Source organism: Malus domestica, chromosome 13 (genome assembly GCF_042453785.1).
Source record: "Malus domestica chromosome 13, GDT2T_hap1".
NCBI classification, from domain to species: domain Eukaryota; kingdom Viridiplantae; phylum Streptophyta; class Magnoliopsida; order Rosales; family Rosaceae; genus Malus; species Malus domestica.
Genome location: NC_091673.1, coordinates 8,690,035 through 8,711,653, shown reverse-complemented (window position 1 = coordinate 8,711,653; position 21,619 = coordinate 8,690,035). Strand labels below are relative to the sequence as shown.

Sequence of the window (21,619 nt, the reverse complement as noted above, 5' to 3'; positions counted from 1 at the left end):
TTTCGCACTGAATTAGCAGATTGTTGATTTTTTTTTTCTCTCTCTTTTCTAAAATTGATAGGGGCGTTGTGAACTTGACAATGTCAAGTATTAATAAAATTGTGCAGAAAAGAGAATAATTTCAGAGAATAAGTGTACATAACTTCTGAAATTAGAAAGAAGCAAATAAAGTGAAAAGCTGAATCCAAGTTAAGGAGGGGAAGTGATTTTTACACATTCATTTATATTCATGATCATTAGATTGAATAAATTCCACAAATCAACGATCATGATTACATTCATTTATATTCATGATCATTAGATTGAATAAATTCCACAAATCAACGATCATGATTAAATAAGAGTATGTAAACAAACTAAATAAAACGTGTGAAAATTTCTTTTATGAAATAAACAATGACATTTCTGAAACCGCAAGGATGTTGAAGAAAGTTAAAACCAAATGCACAAATCTTGGTTATTATAGGCCCACTATTATTAAATAAAGCCACACTTCCTACAATATCTTTTCAATAAAGTGGTTCTTTTATTTTTTGGTTAAACAAAGGGGCTAATAGCCCAACAAAAGAGAATTACAAAATAATGTTGCGAGGTGGAGATACTCCAGAAATCATATAATAATAATTGCTTAACTATAAGAGAAGCTTGCTTAAAATAGACCGGGCCCAAAGGATGAGAAGGGCTCAGGTTAATCAACTCATTAGCAACAAATTTCATCTCAAGACAGATATGTTGAATATTACATTCCAAGTCACACAGTAACATCGCAAGACAAGCTTGAATCTATTCACTAATAAAATGATTATCAGTGGCATCATGTGATATGAGTTAGACAACAATTGCAAAATTAGACCCCACCAAAAGGTAATAAACACATTTATTCCAAACAAGTTGTAATCCAAAAAGATGCCTAAATTCCAACATTAAGAATCCCTTGGGAATCCCTTCACGCCCAAGATTAACACAAAACTCATCATCACAGGCTCCAAAAGAGTTCCTAAGAACACCAACTGCTTAAATAAAACTAAGAGGGCCTTTTCTACAACCATCTACATTGAGTTTAAACCACCCTTCTGGAAGTGGTTTCAATGAAAAAAAGTAAGGCCTTGGGTGCCTTATAAGAAGTAAAAATATTTGCTTGTAGCCATTCGTGACAATAAAATAGAGTAATAATTTTAGGATCATTTGGAAAGACAAAATCACTTTAAGGAAAACTCTTATTTTGCCAATGTCAAATGAACCAGCAGGTGACACAAAACACAAAACGCCAATCAAAATGTTCAAGAGAGTCTTTTAACAAAAATTATTATGTAGTCATTCAAAGACATCCCCTAAAAGCCGAAAAAAGAAATTGAAAAATTGAGACTTCGCCGTATCTGAATAGCAATAGGACCATCTCTTCGTACATGCGCAATAGAATGTTGGCTTTGCATAGGAGTGATACACCGATGACCGATCAACATTGATTATGCTTCGGGAGCAATTGGGCTTTGTAGATGCACTTATTTTGAATGTAAACCCTACCCAACCCAACTCTTTCTTTATATAACTTGATTCACATCAGGAAGCCTCTTATCCTACATTCGGACAAGGATTGTCTGCCCTCCTACTTCTAGTGCTTTTTCGTGTTATCTTGTTTTTTGTGATCACGGTTAAGTCACGTCAACATTTTATATTATTTTTTTATAGAAATAATAAGATAAAAATGAATATTAATATAATATGTTGACGTGACTTATCCATGACCATACAAACAGAATGGCATAGAAGGGCATCGGAAGTAGGAGGGCAGACAATCCTTATCCCCTACATTCAGCAACCTTTTACAGATTATTGCAACTTTATATTTTTATACTAAATTGGAGTATGTGCTTGAATACAAATTTACAAAACCTAGAATTATTGTATCATTTCGTCCATATTTTCAATTGAACAGTGAGAAGATAAGCAACAACGTATATCGTTTTTCTTTTCCCCTTGTCTTCTTGATGTGGACCCAGCTGCCCAAGGGCTTAACAATTGCTATCTTTCCTTATGCTTTTCTTCATCAGCCATTCTAAACAAGAGTTAGTTCTGAGAAGCTTCATGGCTCCATGCTCTGATCCATGCCAGTAAGTATAGATTATTCTATGGCATACTCTCTAAGCCTTGTTCTTTTAGCCACCTGATAATCAATGTTTATGGTTAATTATTTTTAGATTTGATTAAAGGTGGATATGGTTTTAATGTTCTAATTTTAATCTTGATATCATGTTCAAAAACGAGCGACTATAAACAATGTTGTTTTCTAGGATCATTTGTATATATTCTCTAAGGAAAGTGATTTATGTACTCCTTTCTGACTATTGAATGGAAGAGTTCAAAAGAAAATCAAAAGATAAAATTACGAGAGGAATGCATGAGATAAAAAAGAATGAATAAAAATCACTCCTTGAGGATCAGTGATGGTTAACAAATGGGTTGATTATGCTTAGTTTCATGGTTCTATCCTTTCTTTTTGCATAATAAAAGTTGATAAAATAATAATGAATATGTCGGCACAAAAATCCTGCAATTTTGATTATAATATACAAGGAGATGTCAAATGAGTTTGCTTGTGTGAGCTTTATAGGTGGCAGGTGGCAACCAATGTCCACTAGCAACTTCATAAAATAAATATAGGAAACTTTAAAAGAAGCTTTTGGTACTGTTTATTTTAAAAAAAATATATATTTTTACACTAAAAAGTAATCCTGGTACTAATTACTTTACCTTTTATTTTGTCATTTTCATTAAAACTCAAAGTTTTCAAATTATTTTCATTAGTTTTTCCATAAATAGGGATAAATATAGAGAATTTTAACGAAAAGCCCGCGGTACTGTTCACTTTAAAGAAAAATCATATTTTTACACTAAAAAGTCAAATATAGTACTATTTATTTTACCCTTTATTTTATCTTTATTATTAAAATTCAAAGTTTTCAAATTATTTTCATTAGTTTTTTTATAAATATAACCATCAGATCATGAGGTTTGCAAATTAATCACCCTCCATTTCTATCCAAAGGCCAAAGCAGGTTAACTTGTAGGTCAAAAGTACCTGTCATTTCAGGTGATGTGGCTTGAATTTTGTTAATTTTGTTTCTAAGTTTACTGGCATTTCTAATTTTTATAAGCTGCTATAACTCGTAAGCATCGACGAAATTGAAAATTTGGCCAAAATTACTGACAAAAGTAAACCCTACGGATAAAATTGACAAAATGCAACCGCAATACCTGAAGTGACAACGATATTAAAGCACATATACCATTTGCTAGTAGAGGACCAAAGGTGAAAGAGCTGCAGGCATCCGGACAAACAACGCCTGCCCTTGACAACACAATGTGTGTTGATATCACACTTAAATTTGGTAAGTGGAACTTTTTGGTAGGCGTTCAAAAGGATAAATGATTGAAAAAGGTCAAGTGGGGATGAGGAATGTGCCTTGAACACACATTGTGTTCCCCTCATGATATCTGCAGAAAAATTCTCCACCAATTCGTATTCTTGTTTGCTGTTGGTTTCCACCAATTCGTATTCTTGTTTGCTGTTGGTTTCTTCTGAGGAGAAGTTCCACTTGGGTCCCGTTTTCCTTGGACAATACCATCTTTCTCAAAACATGGATCCGGAAAGACATCTGATAGAATTGTTTTGAGTCTTTTGACCTGCACAAATAAGTAACATGCATGATCCAGACTTCTTAGTTTAGTTCATTGAAAGCATTGTACAGCAGCAATCTTATGAAAATTCTAGAATGGACTGAGATTCATGGCTGCTAAATTCTTCGCAATGATCCAATAACTAAGGATCTAATAACCATGAATTCCCGTCCATATATACTTGAAAAAGTAGTAATTTGAAAACAAAATGCTCCATTCTCACGTCGATGACTTAAAAGTTGGGAATGAAGACAATAACTAAATAAAGTGAGGGATTCAAGGCATGGTAGATCTTATATATGACCAGTCGCATGTGGTCATTCTCAACCAAAATTGGGACAACCGATAAAACCCGCCACTTATTACCCATACAAGAGCACAATTTGTATGTATTGCCGCACATTCACGTTGTACATCCATCGCGCCTTAGAATTTTCTTGGGGTAAAATAATTTATGTAGCTAATATGGCGATGGATAGTGATTCCAAGCAGGTATGGCTTTATTTAAAAAACTTGCAAATAATAATGTGTATTTGTCTATCCAGCTTTATAAGATAACCTTAATTTTTTTTCCATTTTTGTGCAAAAAGATAACCTTAAGTTGGTAAGGTTTTTATGTATTTAATAGATAAATATCAGATATTATTGTGAGAATTATTAACATCAAAAGCAAGATTCAGGTAGCCATCATGATCAAGTGGACAAATCCATCGTCATGTCTCCTGCTATTCAGAAAATTTAATCAATTAGTGAAGTAGCTAGAATCTCAACATACCATGTAAGATTGAAATAATACACAGAGAGACTGCCAATATCTAAACAGTCGTAAGTACTACTATTTCCAGCCAAAAAAAGCAAAGAACAGTATATAGTACAATTATTTGTGATCGATATCCACTCTCCTCGTTTACGATAAACATTTTCAATCAATTTGAAATATTATTGTATCAACAAAAGAGAACATTATTAGTGCTAAATGTAAAGGTACAACATATGAGAGGAAAAACATACGACGAAAAGCGGAATGAGGGAGAAGGAAGTAATTAAACAGAATGTATGAAACAAAAACTCGGAAGTTTTTTAATTTTTCTTATTTTGTGCACCATTCCATATATATTTCCACATAACCTTCAAGATCCTTTTTATATTCTTTTCTCTCTCATTTTCCATAGATTTTTTATGTACCTCTAAAAAAATTAAAGTCGAAATAATTACACCCTATCATTTTCACAGAAACTATTTCTTGTATAGTGACACCTCAAGACTGAATCATGCATGTTTGCCCTCAGTTCCCATCAAAGGATACACCTGTTAGAGTTCGGTTATTACTTTTGTCTCCAAGCTACAAACCCTTTCTCCTTTATCACCTCCTTCATATTCGTGAGAGATTTTTTAGTGTAACCAGTATACGGAGTGGTACATCACGTGTTATTATGCAAATGATGAGATATGTGTGCTAAAAAATTAAAATAAGTGGTGTACCACTTGTGTTCCCGTCACAATTAAAAATTTCTCCATATTCTCATATGGGGGTTTGCCAGGACAAAACGGCCCCGTTTCCACATGTTTTTGAGAAAACGAAGATAGTGAGTTGTGAGTACATGAACGTCAATGGTTAATAAGGAGAGAGGACATCATGGTAAGATGTGGCATGCTTACCATCTCTAATTTAGACAGTTTCTGAATATTTGAGTTGACGATAAAGGAGCTGGGGCAGGCATGCACCAAGTGATTCTACGTTACGCCAGAAAGACGGTGAAAAGTGAATGTCATTGGCTGCAACTATCAAACAGAAAACATGACAGAAATTGAAGGGAGCTGTGGAGTCAAGAACTGCAACCGATCCCACCAAACGCTGATATCCTCCAAACACAGAACAATATGGCCTAGTTTTGGTACATAGGATTGGATTAGTTTAAACTTCGAGTATATTGACCGAAATAATAAAATAAAATAAACTTCCAAAACATGTTCAACCTTATAATTGAAGATTAAAAAGCAATCGTATCTTAACATGGTTTATCAGCTAAGCTTTTTTTTTTTTTTTTAACAAACGATATTATTTACGTTAAGAGGAGGGAGGTGAGCTTAGCATTACAATGGGTTAGCAATAATATGGTTCAATTCGCCTTTAATAAGAATCGAACCTAAGACATCTCATTTACAAGTGAAGAGGAATACTACTATTAGAAGTATTTTACAACAAACTTAATTTGAGTCTTACCGTTATCGTTATGCAATATTATTATCCATGTGTTATAATTCATATGTCATGAATCTAGGTACATTATTCGAAATGCACACAAATCTTATGACATAAGAAGATAAGTAATGCCATGTAGTAGTATGATTGTCACACTACTCACACCGAAATATTATTTGTATTCTACCTGATCAAAGAGTAGAGAATTATATTGTGTCCCCATTAATATAAAAAATACTTAATTGTCGAATTTTATGTTTGGCTCCAATGAGGTCCGACAAAATATTCCCTGGTGACCATACTGTTCAAGTTAGGGACTTCCCAATAATACCTAGCTAGTAAAATAACGAAGTAGTAGAAATAATTGAATGAAAATTACTTTGCCATCCTCTGCAGGAAGCATGTGCATGAACATGATAATTAAAGCGGGAAGCCCCATTGTAACATGGTTACTGATATGGGCATTTTCTTCAAAATAGGACGTGCACAAATACCATATTTAGGAGTATGATTCTCTACCCTCTTTTTTTTCCTCATCTTCTATTTGAACGGTCACGATTAAGCCACATCAATATCTTATATTAATTTTTTTATAGAAAGAGAAAGACAAAATAGAGAATGCGAGAGGAGGGATGGAAGGGGATGGAAAGAGGAAGGAAGAAAATCCTAATCCTATTTAGAAATCTAAGCAATTAATAATTAGAGGAGAAAAACTTTAGTAAGCAAGTCTTACGTGGTTGGGCAAGACACTCTCAAAAAGGTATGTGCTCCTCTGTATTAAGAGATCATTCAACTCCAAATAAATAGAAGGGAGTTGATTTTCATACATTTTTTTTGGTTTCACACACATCTCCTTATTTTTAATCATGGAACTGAATAAATTTAACATAAACTACAAACAAGACCAAACACGAATGTACAAAAAAAAGGTACTTTATCCTTATAACCAATTGATCAGGTTAACATACTAATTTTTTTTTCCATATATATATACATGCATTCACACACACACACACTGACACATGTGTGTGGAGTCATGTATAACGAATGAGGACCTGGGGATTTTCTTCAGGTCCATTCATCGTACATTATGCGGTCATAAATTATTTTAAATTTTTTATTTAATTGAATACAAATAATACCTGACGAAAATTGAGCTTACGATCAGTGGCGAAGCCACAGCAGGGCAAGGAGGGGCGGCTGCCCCTCCGAACATCGGAAATTCACATGCAGAGCAAGGAATCCACCCTTCGATAGTCGAAAAGCCACATAAAGAGCCATGGTGTCGGTGGGCTGCTTGTTGCAGAGGAGGGTAACTCCTGCGCGTGGAAGAAGAACAAAAAAGAAAAGTTGTTTTAAAAATATCTTGAACCGGACGACGTCATTTCATCATTCCTTTTAAATGAAACATTGCGTTTTGTTACTTTTTTTTTTCTATCCTTCTTTTGTTGCTTTTCACCGTTTTTCCTTTGCCCTTTTTATTTTTTTTCTTTTTCCTTCTATCTTTTTTCCATTTGACTTGGTTCCTTTGTTTTTGGTTAAATGGTTTGGTTTGGTCTCTCTTTCTTTTGATTTGATCTTCTGATTGGTCCCTCATTATACTTTAAAAACATAAGTGCTTCAATGAAATATTTTAGATAAACTAAACCCGCAAAATACCACATAAAATAAGACTTTCAATACTAAAATTACCTTAATGTTGTTAATACAATATGGAGGAGGTTATTTCATACTCAAATTTGTATGTTTTTTTTTTCTAGCCATCACTACTTTTAACGAATTTCTGATGTGACTTTGAGGACTTGTTTCATGTTTCAAATAATATGAAAATTAATGGAAAGGGTTTGAAAAATTTTGAGTTTTAACCAAAAGAACAAAAATGTGTTGTAAGTGAATAGTACTAAGAGTGACATTTTAGAGTAAAAATGTCTTTAACATTAAAAGTGAACAGTACCATGAGTGTTTCGTTAAGACTCCCTAATTTAAATCCATCTTGATTCCTGCCTAGATCTCGCCTAGGCACCTAGATGCTAGGTTCTAGTCCATTGTTTGACTAACATTTTTTAGGATCTAATCCTAGCCAATTTAAGCTTCTTACATTAGCTTTGATATTTTGGCTTACAAATGCTTTGATGGAGAGACTATTTTCTGCTATGAATATTGACTCAAAACTTTGCACTCTCCAATGTGAAAGCAAACACTTTGATTGAACCTTGCACTCTTTTGACTTTCGCCCCTCCCCTCAACAAATCCTGGCTTCACCACTACTTACGATATACGATGAATGAATACGATTAAAGAATCTTCTGGATCCTCATTCGTGTATTACTGTACAAAAAGATATAAAGTGGTTGTCCCTGAATTATTCACCACAAATTGATACTATGAAATATAAACCCTACAAATTTCACACAATAATATATATATATATATATATATGTGTGTGTGTGTGTGTGTGTGTGTGTGTGTGTGTGTGTGTGTGTGTATATAAACCCTACAATCAATCTCACATTATAAACGCATTTGGGGTCGGGACCCACTTGCATCCATTGGCCTCTTGATTTGATCTTGACAAAGGATAGCCAGCCCAGGTTTGTAACTATCTGTTTGTACTTCTCTGCCCTCATTCTCTTCAGAGGCTGGAGGCTTTCGGGTAAGCATTTGACACCTTATTCATAAATAAGCATAAAGACTGACTAGTAATGAAAAGAAGTTACACTTTCAGCCTCTCCTAGCAAAGCTCAAGTCATCTAAAAGAAAGGTTACAAGATGAAGGTAAGAAAGAAAAACCCTAGTATTCTCTTATTCGTTTGTGAAATGGGCTGAAATTATGGAAACAAAAGTTTGAATTGTGGAAATTATCACTTTTCGAGAATTTTCCAATACACTCGTCAATATTTGAGGATTTTATAGAATACCACCATTGCATAATATACTCTAACATTTGTGACCGTTGGAATCTTGGGTGCACATCTAATGCTCCATTCCTCAAGTGCATATTATACACCATAGTAAATAGAATTTTCGTAAATTTGATCAATATGATGTTGTTATTTGATTTTTATCCTCATTTCAGTAATTGTGATTTATAAGCTGATCTTGCATGCCGATGTTGCAGTTACTAGGTTGGATGCATCGTAAGTTTCGGCAGAATAGCAACGATCCATTTAAAGTTTTCGTCGTTGGTAAGTCGCGTGATACCTCACAGACAATACATTCTCGTAACACAAGAAATTCACTCCCAAAAATGCAGTTAAAACAGTTTAAAGAACCAATTATAATCACATGAGATACTATGCATAACAGTAAGATTCATTGTTAGAGACGAGATGTTCATACCGGCATGTTCAGCAAGTTCCTTACAATGCTTTTTGTGTCAGAACATTCTTGTGGTTGTCTTTCAGGGCAGCCATCGCTCGACGATCAACAATACTATCCGAAGCCAAACTGCGGCACGAAACCCTTTAAACAAGCCCCGAGAGATCAGCACGTTCGAAAATCTTTCAACGGTCTAGAAGCAGCTAGGACAGAAGAAGAATACTACGAAGAAGAATCATCTGCTGAAGCATCTGAATACTTCCATGGATTTCTTGCAATCGGTACTCTTGGCAGCTCGGACCAAGTGACCACTGAACCATCAACTCCAACGCTTGGAATCTCTGTGGAGAACATAACCGAAAAAGAAACCGAGGCCACGGAGAACGAGCTGAAGCTCATCAATGATGAATTGGAGAGAGAGTTGGTGGCTGATCCGGCGAAGGATGATATTTGCAATGATTCATCTGGAAGAAACAGCTATGTCAGCAATGGAAGAAGTAGCCATGGAAGCACCATTACGCTTAGTGGGAAGGCGCTGGAAGGCGGAGAGAGCAACGGGATCAATGGAACTGCAGTGTGCCCGCTCCAGGGATATCTTTTCGGGTCGGCATATGAATTGTCTGAAACAACAAGCGTGACAAAGAAGGAACACAGGACATCCCTTGGTGAGCTATTTCAGAGGACTAAATTGGCAGAGGAGATTTCTGGAGCAAAATTAAGCAAGGAGGAGAAGCGAGCAGAGAAGGAAGCGGATAAGTCCGCCATGCACTTGATGAAAAAGATGCTCAAGAAAAAAATGATTCACGCTTCTTCTCGTGGCTCCGGCGGAGCTGCTGATCACGCTTCAGCAGAAACAAAACTCAATAAGGTACCTCTAACGAAAATAACGGAAAGACTTTGCTTCTTAAGTTATTACATCAAATATTTTACGTGTTATATTCCGCACTTTCGTACCGAAAGAGTAGTTTGAACTGAATTGGGGTATATATACTTCTATAAAATCTATGTGTAGATCCTTCACATGTTTCATAGAAAAGTTCACCCTGAAACCTCGGCGGCTCAGCAAAAACCTGGTAAGTACGAAAGGAACCAAACCAAGAAGAAAACCAGCAGTGAGGGGACTTACAGCAATGGAGATCAGGAGGATGATATCATCTTATATCCTCAGCAAGGATTTTCTTCAAATCCGAGCATGCGGCGCTACAAGAGCCAATCAAACCCGCCCCAAATCGCGCTTAGCGGCATGGATTCAAATGATAACAGGGAGCACTGGATCAAAACGGATGCTGACTGTAAGTTCACTATGCACTAATTCATTTCGAAATACATTGTCGAGTACCAATCAAGTTCAACCCCCTTTGTTTGATCTTGGTCTTTCCTCAACAATGACTACATGCACAGCATTTAAAAATGAATACTTAATAGCATAGTCTCTAACAACCGTTAATGTTAGCAAGAAATACTTTCGGAATCAAACTATAGAAAATACAAAAATTATACTCTTACCACATTTTTCATACCATATTTGTACCACCACTCTAATAGAAATGAAACATACATGTGCTGGTGGGTCTATCTCTATTTGAGAGGTATTACAAATGTGGTATGACAAATATAATAAGTGTAACATTACTTTAAAAAATAACACCTCACGTATCTAAGTATTAACGTCGGGTACAATAATAGTTGGGTCAGTGTCTTTTTGTTTGAAAATGTGCTTTATTTGTGAAGAGACCTAAAATTATGAAGAAAAAACTTCTTACCTCAATTGTTAATGTCAGGTAAAATAGTAATCGCGTTGTGTCTAATATTTTTTTTTTTTCCTTCTTGAAAGCAGTGTTTTAAGTGTTTGACTTAGAAACGCTTTGAGATGCTTATTTGTAAAGAGCCTAAACGAATCGAGTATTAATTATTTGAATTGTGAATCAATTTAATCGAGGATTAGATCTGATCCATCTATGTTGTGTATATTGTAGACCTAGTCTTGGAGCTGTGAAAAGAGAAGATTCAAAAGTTGGGTTTTTCAAATTGTGACGCTTGATTAGTGATTCCCTACAGATTTCAATATTATTTGTAAGAGTGAGATTCTACTTGTTGGTAATGATTATGAAAGAACATGAATGGAACAGATGAATAAAAGAGGCATTGATTCCTCTTATGAATCTATCTGAATGGTGAATGTAACTTATAAGATCGATTATGTACTTTGCTTGGTGATCATAGTTATCAAAAATTTTGAATTTATGTTTTCTTGATCCTTCCATTATACATGAGCTGCAGATTACTGCCATCAATAAACATAACAGAAATATACATTTTTGCGAACGTACTTCATGATTTGTACCGCCATAGCAGCCGGTGATAAAACTCGGAATTTGAACGGAAGCAGTTACCGGCAAAAAGGTGATGTGCAAAGCAAAGAATTTATGGCGTGTTTGCTGAGTAAAAATGGGAAAAAGAAGGAATCATAGAGCTTTAAAATAGAAGGAAAGAGAATCAGATCAATCTAATTCTTGTTATTTAGATATTTGATTGTAGGTACAAACCAAAGAATTTAGCCTGAAGCCCCATTTGCAACGCTTTTAGAAGGGCTTAAACGTGTTTTCATATACCAAGATCGCTTCTGGCAGTGTTTTTTCAGATATTTACTAGTGTTTTATTTTAAAAACAAATTTTTCTTTTGAAACGCTTCAAGCAAAAGCACTTACAAACAGAGGTGCTTCTGCTTCCTACGGAAGCATTTGCATACGATCGCGCAGTGCAATTTTACAAACAATTGTGGAGGCTCCCGCAAACGATCGCATTTATATTTCATGGAAGTCTTTAAGACAATGAACCCTTAAACTGGCACAAACATGAGGTTAAATTGTAGAAAATGAACAAATGGATTTTGGTCTCTTATTCCCTTTTTTTGGAAACATAATTTTCTTACAACGTAAACAAAGAATTCTGGCACAAAACATGAAGCATGAGAAACAATGTGGACAGAGAGCATCACTAGCATGTACCGTCCATGTAATTTACCAGCAACTCCTGAACCATACCTCTGTCCGGCATCCTCCCTGCAGCACCATAAATGGGAGCTAGCCCTCCGCTTATCGGTCCTGGATTTTCTTTGACCTGAAAGAGGTAACAGATAATTAATGTACGCATAAACGGGTTTCGGTACAGAATGAAAGTGGGGTGTGATCAAATGGTAGAGATGGTTTGGTATTTTGCGAAGTTTAAAACTACTTACAGTTTTCACGGATCCCCTTAGATCCCTGAGAAAGTCATCAATGACGGGTACATGTTGAAGCGTCACGCAGATATGAATACTGAGTCGAGCACATTAGACAAAAGAATTAAGTTTCACACCTTGACTGTCGTGTTAACTAATCATGAAGCAAACGCATGCACACACGCAGCCACACAAACATACGCACATAGCCTACCTGTTGGGTCTTTGCAATGCATTCAAATGCCAGCCTTTAGATGACATGATATCATTGACTTCAAATATGTCAACAACATTAGATCCCCATGCTACAACTGTCATGTCTGGCTTTCCAATGATAAACAGCTCCGGAATTTCCTCTATTCTGCACATAAAGTTGCCATATTATCAGAAGATCAATACCCCTGCTTCCAATCCCCCAAGGAAGACAAAATAACTGAACAACAAATACACCCTTATATGATGAAAAAGGGAAACAATACCCTTTCTGAAGTCTTTTTGATGCTTCCATGATGTTTTTTGTGTTTTCCAAGTACCCTATAGAATGTTGGAAAGTAATAAACATAATCAATCACAAGACAAGAATTTGATGAAATATTCAGATTAGCAGAAAGGTCTGGCCACTATATTCGTACCTTCCTCCCCTAAAGACATCATAGCTGCCCATGCCCCAGCAATCAAGCCACCAGGCCTGCTTCCGGCTATGGTTGGAGACACGTATAGCCCTCCGGACCACTCGGTAACTGCAACATGGATATAAAAACAAGATGAACACAAAAATCAGCAATTGTTATATAAGTTAACTCCAGCAAATAATAAAACTATTTATTCTACTTATACTCTTTCTCCTCTTTTAGTCTGTCAGAACAACAACAACAACAACAACAACAACAACAAGAAGAAAGCCTTTTCCCACTAAGTGGGGTCGGCCATATGAATCCTAGAACGCCATTGCGCTCTTAGTCCGTCAGAACAAAAAGGTCGTACCCAATGCACAAGGCTCCCGCTTTACGCAACAAAAAGGTCGTACCCAGTGCACAAGGCTCCCGCTTTACGCAGGGTCTGGGAGAGGTGAATGTCGGCTAGCCTTACCCCCATTTATGGAGAGGCTGCTCCCAAGTCTCGAACCCGAGACCTCCCGCTTTACGCAACAAATTAAAAAAAAAAAATTCCAATTTCTGCAATAGCTTTTGAATATGAAGCACAAATGATAGCTCCTACTGTACACTTAAGTAAACAATACTCATGAAACAAAACAGATGAAAAACTCATTAACTGGATATTCATTGTTTTCTGATGAAAACTTACCAGCAACAAATTGATGCTGAGATGGAAAATAGAAAGCCATAAAGCCCAGCATTCCAATGAACCGACATGAAAATAAAAACACATTAGGAAGGCTATATCAAATGCAAACAAATGCTTTCTGAAAGTTTCGCCAACATCAGTAGATAACCTTTCTGATGTCATGGTTTCTGTACAGAACTGTGCTAGTTCCTTTAGGAGCCAGCCCATATTTATGTACATCTGCTGATATTGAAGTCACTCCTTTCACTGAAAAATCAAAGGGTGGAATTGGATACCTGAAATAAAAGTTGCGATAGATAAATTAACGATTAAAATTATAATTTCAGATAGCCAAAGTTATAAACAAAAATTTTCTAGCAGACCCAAAACATACCCGAGCTTATTAGCAAAAGGTAATACGAAGCCGCCAAGACAAAGGTCAACATGCAGACAGATGTCAAAGCTAGAAGCCAATTGACCAAGCTCCTGTATAAGAAGTTCCAATATTTTCTCAGTTCGAAGTTCTTAATCTAAGAGAACACAACTAAAGCTAAGATCAAATGATCTTCCCAAAAATTAATTTAAAACACTCCCCTCTGAAAAAAATCAAATACCTCAATAGGATCAACAATGCCATGAGGAAAACCAGGTGCAGATCCCACAATCTGCAGCATCAAAATAATCCAGGTCAGTTTAACTCAACCGAGAACTTTAAGTTAGGAAAAGCACCATTATTGTACGATGTGTTAAATGGAGATGACTTTCTTCTTTTGGATCCAATAAAATACAACAAAATTTCATTAGAATATGTTACCAGTGATACAGGTGAAAGTATGAACATCACATTACCAAAACGGTGTTCTTATTAATGTGTCTTCTAATTGCTTTGACATCTGCTTGAAATTCTTTATTTACAGGGACACGCCAGAGCTTGATGTTAAAATATTGTGCAGCCTTGTCATATGCAGAGTGAGCAGATTCAGGTATTATCCTGCGCTGGAATAAAATTAGTTACATAAATAACCTCACATGCTACAACAGTTAGTATAGAGAAGTGTAACATGGCATACATTTCAGGTTTCTTAATCCCCTTCCTGGTTTTCATATAATCTCGTGATGATTTCACAGCTAATAATATACTTTCAGTTCCTCCGGATGTCATGTTTCCACATATTTGTCCTCCAGAAGACTTCTTTTTACTTCCAAGCAGTGCAGCAGTCATTGCAACAACTTCCGATTCAAACCGTACCACACTTTTGAAGACATCCATATGCAATGGATTGGTATGTGCAAACCTGAAAGCCAAATCTAAACAAGTTCAGACCAGAGGTAAAACATGAGTCACTTTCTCCAATGTACATATTGTAAAATAATCCTACTTACACTGAGCATGCCTCATTAATTACAGAAAAATGTCCTTCAACCTCGCTTCCCCCAATGTAACTGCAAAGAAGAACCCAAAAACAATCAAGCTTTATCTCAGAAAATAAATACAATCTCGATCAATACACATACATATGAGGGTGTTTTTCTTGTGCACAACAAAGATACACAACACCTCCTCAACAGAGACTCGCGCCATTGATCACATTGACTTCACCATGCGATCAATGGCATGTTCTCTTACCTAATTTTCAGGATGTCCCACAATAAAAAAATCATATACGCACACATGAGTGTGTGTTGATGAATAGTTCAACATCAATTTTCACAGCAAAAATAACAGACATACACTGCACCCGAGCATTTTCCTTGCCAAGCCACATCTTTACTTTTCTCATCTTTCATTTTCTCTATGACTCCCACTCCCAACCCCGAGCTAGGCAATTCAGTTCTCCAACTTTCTCTTCCAGATTTACCACCAGACTGTAACTTATCCACAACCTGCTTGTTCAACAACATCCACAATTCCGACCAAATGTTACCGCCATGAGATGAAAATTTTCTCAGGAAGATTAATCCCCCTTTAAAATTCAATTCTTTGCAGTTAAGAACTAAAGGGAGGGGGACCAGTTCAGACAGTTAATACACTAAAACCCTTAAGAATAAAAAATAAATCACAGCTGAGCTATTGACTGCACATCAACAGCCTCTGAACAAACTGCATTGAATGTTCATCTTCCAAGAGACAACAAAATGCAAAGTTCTGTGGGGCACTAATATTCCATCTCCCAAGAAAATGCATAAATTGGCACCAGAAATCAAAAAATAAAATAAAATAAAATTGAAATTGAATTAAAGATGAAATCTTTATATATAAAAAACAGACCTTTTGCTTCTCAGCGTCGATGTAACTCTTGACGCCAGGAACCAACCTGCAGTTTACCAAATTAAACAAAACCCAACAATTACAATTACGGATTATATCCAAAATTAACAAATATTAGCAGAACTGAGTGTTATTATGCGGAAATGTCACTGACTTGATGAAGCTCATGAAGAACCCTAGGAGTGTGGCTTTGAGTCCCTTCTCCTGCAGGCCATGGATAGCCGATTGAAGCGTGGAAGCGACCAGGAGAGCAAAGAGAGGAGCAGAAACCAGAACCAGAGGCTCGTACTGCGACAACAACGAATTCGCAGAAGCTCTAACATCGAGCAGGAACGTTTTCACAGAAGCAGAATCCATGGCTGAATACTCCGACAAGTTGCAGCAGCCCAAGAAAACAATAATTTCAATAATTTGATTACAAACAAGAAGGCTTTGGTTGACGAAATTGTTGTGGCGTAAAAGCAATCGGTTTGGTTGCGTCGCTTGATCGTGCTTCTTACCAGTTGGGAGTTTTGAATTAGCACATGGGAGAGTCGTCTGACCGTTCGAGGCATGTAAGTTGTTTTTTGTTGTGGAAGTGGTGGCGTGCGTGTGCGTGAGGTGAGACAAGACGTTCAAATTCTTGTGATTGGTCGGTCTGCTTTCTCGATCAGAACGAGAACATATTCTAACCTTTTCGTTTTTTCTTTATTAATGAAGAATTTCAGACCCCATAAACAATAAGTAATCTTGATTTGATTTAATGATTCAAACAAAGTTTAGAAGAGGATTGGTTACCCTCACCATCAACATCAGATATATCTACAATCTCGAGCCGGAATGAGTTACCCACAACCTTGATCTGATTTAAAGTACACTGTAATTTGTAAAGTTGTAATCTTTATAGATTAGATTATGTAACTCGTATATAAATTATACACAAATTGCACATGGGTAATTGTTTGTAAGTGCACAAATTACATATACCAGCCTTTCTACACATGTTTTGGGAATGTGAAGATTTTTTCTTATCATGATGTACTATGTGTGACTTAAATGTATTTTGCTACGTTAATTGTTTTGTTTCACTTTATCACTCTTGCGAGTGGAATGCATCTATTTTTCAATCAGGTGCGCTAGTCATGGCTCACAGATTTTTGTTTTATTTTTGTGACTTCAAAAATTTTGTGAAGGGGACTTGGAGCTGCGATGAGGGGATGTCCCCTCTTGACCATTTTAGGGGCTGTTTAGGTAAGTTTTCTTTCCTTGTGAGAAACTGGAATCGTGTGGTGTTTGGTTCAATCAAAGAAAGAAAATAGAAGATCCTAAGTGATCTTAACAAAGTGCAACAGGAAATTATGTCTTTCAATAGCAATTCTAATGCTTAAAATGCCCTCTAGGATAAAATTCAATTAGAAACTCAGATAAATGAACAACTTTCTCGAGTTCTTAAGGAGGAAGAAGTAATGTGGGCTAAAAAAGCTAAAGCCAATTGGCTTAAAAATGGCGAAAAAAACACAAGGTTCTCTCAAATAAGTGCTACGATAAGGAAGAAACGAAATGAAATCAACAAAATTCGGGATGACAATGGTTTTTGGTGGTCTAAAGGAGAGGGAATGGAGTAGTTCTTTGAGAATGAATTTAAAATGAGATTCACACGAGGGCAAATCCCTCCAATGACTAGAGTTGGTCACTCAAACTATGGAGCCATGTATAACAAATGAACAAAACAGTAAATTAACAGCTATACTAATGAATAATGAAATTTGGAATGCTGTTAACAGTATTGGCGCGCTCAAAGCCCCAGGTCATGATGGGATCCATGCTAGCTTTTATCAGGAGTGTTGGAATATGGTTGGCCCCTCAATGTATAACATGGTAAAGGATTTTTTGTAAATAGTACTAGACTTCAATTGATTAACCATACGAATATTGCTTTAATCTCAAAAGTGGAGTTCCCATAGATTGTTAGTAATTATTGTCCGATAAGTCTTTGTAATGTGAGTTATAAAATTAGGGGTGTGATATCCACACACCCCTTTTTACTTCTCTCACACCTTTTTAGTTTTTGACCATCGGATCAGATGAATTGAAGAAGATCAACGGACATAAATTAACAAGGGGTGTGTGAAAAGTAAAAAGGGGTGTGTGGATAGCACACCCCTACAATTATAACAAAGGTGATGTGTGTCAGATTAAAATCTATCATTCTGTTAATCCTAAAAACTATCAAGTTTACATGGCGCGCAGGCCGAGTAATTAATAAACTAACTACGTCATTCGGTTGTGTGCGAGGCTTGCCAACTCGTCGGCTTAGCTCAAGCAGGGAGTAAAATGTGTTGATGTTGCTTTGAGCGCGTTGCTGACTTCTCGATCTTGCGATTGCGGCCGAGGAAGTAACACATCTCGGCCTTCGGGTTCTAGAGCCTGAAGATAAGGATGCTAGTCTTGCGAAGTTCACGGATCGTCGGCACTGGGTTCGGTCACGGTGATTATATTCGTAAGAGTATAAGCACGCCGAATTGGCACCAAACTATACGGACACAAGTACTTAAAAGAGATGTATATCTTGATAGTGAATGTGGTTCGACCGTCAGAATGTCGAACTCTAAAACTTACTTGTGAATATCCAATTATAAAACAACTCGGCGTTCAATGCGCCGAACCCAATAATCTGTAACACCTCACTTTGCTGAGAAAGCCAGTGAGATGACCTTTGCCAATAAGGACTCGAAAATCCTTTTTGACCGAGACTTGGATAGATAACCAGTAAGCCTCGACGCAGTGCTGTTTATCCAAACTGAAGGTGATCCGCGATCGGTTGATTTTACGGCAACAGTGATGTTTATCCAAACTGAATATGCCACTGGTTTCCTTCACAGTGCTATTTATCCAAATTGAAGATGTGTCATCGAGAAAAAGAAAATAAAAATCTCAAGGTTGTTAAGAGGTTTCGCGTAGAGCAAGAGTTTGCGCAAGGCAATTTATGTGTTAAATTGGAGACCCTGAATGATGCACTCTCTCCTCTATTTATAGCAGTGAAAACCCCTATGGTCGAACTAGAGATATATTAGGATTATAACTCTTCAACCCAATCTGATTAAACTTCGACCAATCCTAATCTCCATAGGACTTTGAACTAAACCTTCAAATAAACCAGGTTCATCTCCTAATTCCAAGTACTTCAACTTTGAGACTCCTTATTATATCAGGATTCGACTACTTCACCTTTATCCAAAATAATCTTCTTCAAAGCAGGATTCAGCCAACCTCGACAAGGCCGGCTCATGACAAGATTCTAAATAAACACCATTGGGTTGAGAATATTTCTAAGCTCAGCCCAAAATAACATTTTGTGTCCAAACACCTTCCTATATGCATTTCTCCTAACCAGGGAGAGTTTACGCCGGGAAGATCTATTCAAGATAATATTTTAATTGCTCATGAATTGTTTACAAGTTTTAACAGGAATAAGGGAAGATGAGGGGATCTTGCCATTAAACTTGACTTGGAAAAGGCTTATGATTTGCTTAACTGGGGTTATATCAAGTGTATTTTGGATAGGTTTGGATTTTGCCAAAGATGGGTCAGTCTAGTTATGGAGTATTTCTTCGACTTATTCTCTATCAATATTAATGGTGAACCTCATGGATATTTTACTGCAAGCAGAGGCATAAGACAAGGTAACCCTCTATCTCCGTATATTTTCATCCTTTGCATGGAACCTTTAATCAAGAGATTAAATGAATTAGCAAATACTCCTAAATCCCATATTGGTTTACTTACCTCCCAATTTGGCTACAAGGTTTGAAATTTAATCTTTAAGGATGATTGTCTCATTTTTATCAAAGCTACTACTAAGGGTGCCAGGAATGTTATGGATGTATTAAATAAGTTTGTTACTGCTTTGGGGCAGCAAATAAATTTTAATAAATCATCTCTATATTTTTCTTCAAATACTAACAGTCAAACTAGAAATGAGATTGTAAATATTCTTCACATTCAGCATAAATCTACCATTGGGAAATACCTTGGAATACATAACATTGTTTTTTGGAAGAATCCTTTGAATCGAAGTGAGCTAATTAGAAGGGTTAAGCAGAAGTTGGCAGGTTGGAAGGCTAATACCCTTTCTAAGGCTGGGAGACTCACTCTTATTCAAGCAAACCTCATAGGTATGCCTAATCACATAATGTCTTGTTTCAAGTGCCCTAAGAAGTTAACTAGTCAATTAAATAAGCATTCCAGACAGTTCTTTTGGGGTAATACTCACAAGTGTAATCCAGTAAGTTGGAATGAAGTTTGCAGACCTAAACAAGCGGGTTGCTTAGGCATTAGAAATATTGACCACTTTAATAGAGTTTGCCTTGCTAAGGTGGGATAGAAAGTTTTATTTGATAAGGATAGCTGGTGGGCAAAACGTAGTTAGAAGGAAATACCTTAGGAATGAGAACTTTTTGGAAACTAAAGTAAAACAACATCATTCGGTTGCTTAGAAAGGTATACTGGGATCAAGGGATATAATCTTAAAGGGTATAAGATGGGTGGTCGGTGATGGCTCATAACTGGGTTTTTTCTCACCCCATTTTCTATCTCATACCAGAAAACCAATTTCATAGTATTAAGTGGGATACAAAAGTGGCTGAGTGTTTAGTTAATGGTCAGTGGGATAGAAACAAGCTTCAAAATGTTATAGATGTTGATATTATTAATAAGATTTGTGACATCCCTCTCCTTCTTAATAATGTCACCGACACTGCTGTTTAGGGCCCTAATCCTAATGGAAATTTCTCGGTGAAGTCCGTGACTTGGCTCCAAATAGAGGAATTAAACACATCTCCAACGCAAATGCTCATTAATAGGATTTGGAAGAAAATTATGCCTCCTAAGATTAAGTTGTTTGCCTGGACTTTGGTCAAGGGTAGATTACAAACTAGTAAACGTCTTAGCAAGTTTTTACCCAATGTAAATAACCAGTGCCCGATGTGTCATAACCAGGAGGAAGATCAAGACCATCTTTTTCTTCATTGCTAGTATGCCAAGCAGGTCTGGACCTGTTAAAATGAGTTTCATTTATCTAATATTGCCAACAACCTCAAAGTAAATGATTGGTTAAATACTTTGCCACACGAAGGAAAAAATGAAGTTAGCTATTTAAGTAAAGCTCTGGCTATTTGTTGGCAAAGCTGGAATGATAGGAATGCAAGTATATTAAAAAATGAGAAACCTATACAATACCGATATGTTATTAAAGCCCTGTCAACGGCTAAAGATTATTTCAAAGAGAATGCTAATCTTAATAAGAATTTTGAGGCAGTCATGAAAGATATATTGATTAAATGGCAGTGCCCTCCTGCTTCGTATGTTAAAAAAAATTTGACGGGTCTATTTCAAACTCTACGGCTGCTGGAGGATTCGTGGTTAGAAATTGGGATAGCAAACCTATCCTAGCTAGTGTTATGAACTTTGGCTCTGTGAACATCGATGTTGCTGATGCGTTGGCACTCCGTGAAAGGCTAATTTGGGCAAAGAGAAGGGATTGGAGACACGTTTTGGTAGAAGGTGATTCAAAACTTGTCATCGGTGCAATCTGTGGTGCTTGTGATGTGCCTTGGAACCTAAAACCAATTATTGAGGACATCAGATGGTGTGCAAAAAGCTTTCAGGA

General features: G+C 36.4%; 2 protein-coding genes across 3 annotated transcripts; one reads left to right on the top strand and one right to left on the bottom strand.

Moving 5' to 3' along the window:
* Positions 1-8,366: 8,366 nt before the first annotated feature.
* Positions 8,367-11,449, top strand: LOC103452173 (protein LAZY 1-like). Of its 2 annotated transcripts, none has more exons than XM_008391688.3 (5): positions 8,367-8,656; positions 9,000-9,066; positions 9,286-10,067; positions 10,212-10,491; positions 11,176-11,449. In XM_008391688.3, the coding sequence occupies exons 1-5, from the start codon at positions 8,651-8,653 to the stop codon at positions 11,193-11,195; spliced, it is 1,155 nt and encodes a 384-aa protein (XP_008389910.1). In that variant the 5' UTR covers positions 8,367-8,650; the 3' UTR covers positions 11,196-11,449. The 2 variants fall into 2 exon arrangements, with proteins under 2 accessions (XP_008389910.1, XP_008389908.1); XM_008391686.3 differs by having other exon boundaries at positions 8,520-8,656; positions 9,262-10,067.
* A 626-nt stretch (positions 11,450-12,075) lies between these two features.
* Positions 12,076-16,658, bottom strand: LOC103452172 (sphingosine-1-phosphate lyase). The gene is made up of 15 exons (XM_008391684.4): positions 16,127-16,658; positions 15,973-16,018; positions 15,436-15,587; positions 15,087-15,146; positions 14,774-14,998; positions 14,553-14,694; positions 14,318-14,368; positions 14,098-14,189; positions 13,873-13,999; positions 13,725-13,740; positions 13,052-13,159; positions 12,899-12,953; positions 12,634-12,780; positions 12,438-12,516; positions 12,076-12,319 (listed from the first exon to the last, which is right to left on the bottom strand). The coding sequence occupies exons 1-15, from the start codon at positions 16,327-16,329 to the stop codon at positions 12,197-12,199; spliced, it is 1,626 nt and encodes a 541-aa protein (XP_008389906.1). The 5' UTR covers positions 16,330-16,658; the 3' UTR covers positions 12,076-12,196.
* Between the last annotated feature and the right edge of the window lie 4,961 nt (positions 16,659-21,619).

Bases quoted from the DNA above. Each gene is read 5' to 3' on its own strand.
- LOC103452172 (XM_008391684.4), bottom strand. From the start codon at position 16,329: ATGGATTCTGCTTCTGTGAAAACGTTCCTGCTCGATGTTAGAGCTTCT. The intron at 16,019-16,126 runs GTCAGTGACATT...GGTAAACTGCAG, and splicing joins TTCTTCATGAGCTTCATCAA to GTTGGTTCCTGGCGTCAAGA. The intron at 12,954-13,051 runs GTACGAATATAG...AACATTCTATAG, and splicing joins GATGTCTTTAGGGGAGGAAG to GGTACTTGGAAAACACAAAA.
- LOC103452173 (XM_008391686.3), top strand. The intron at 9,067-9,261 runs GTAAGTCGCGTG...TTTTTGTGTCAG, and splicing joins ATTTAAAGTTTTCGTCGTTG to AACATTCTTGTGGTTGTCTT. The intron at 10,068-10,211 runs GTACCTCTAACG...ATCTATGTGTAG, and splicing joins CAGAAACAAAACTCAATAAG to ATCCTTCACATGTTTCATAG.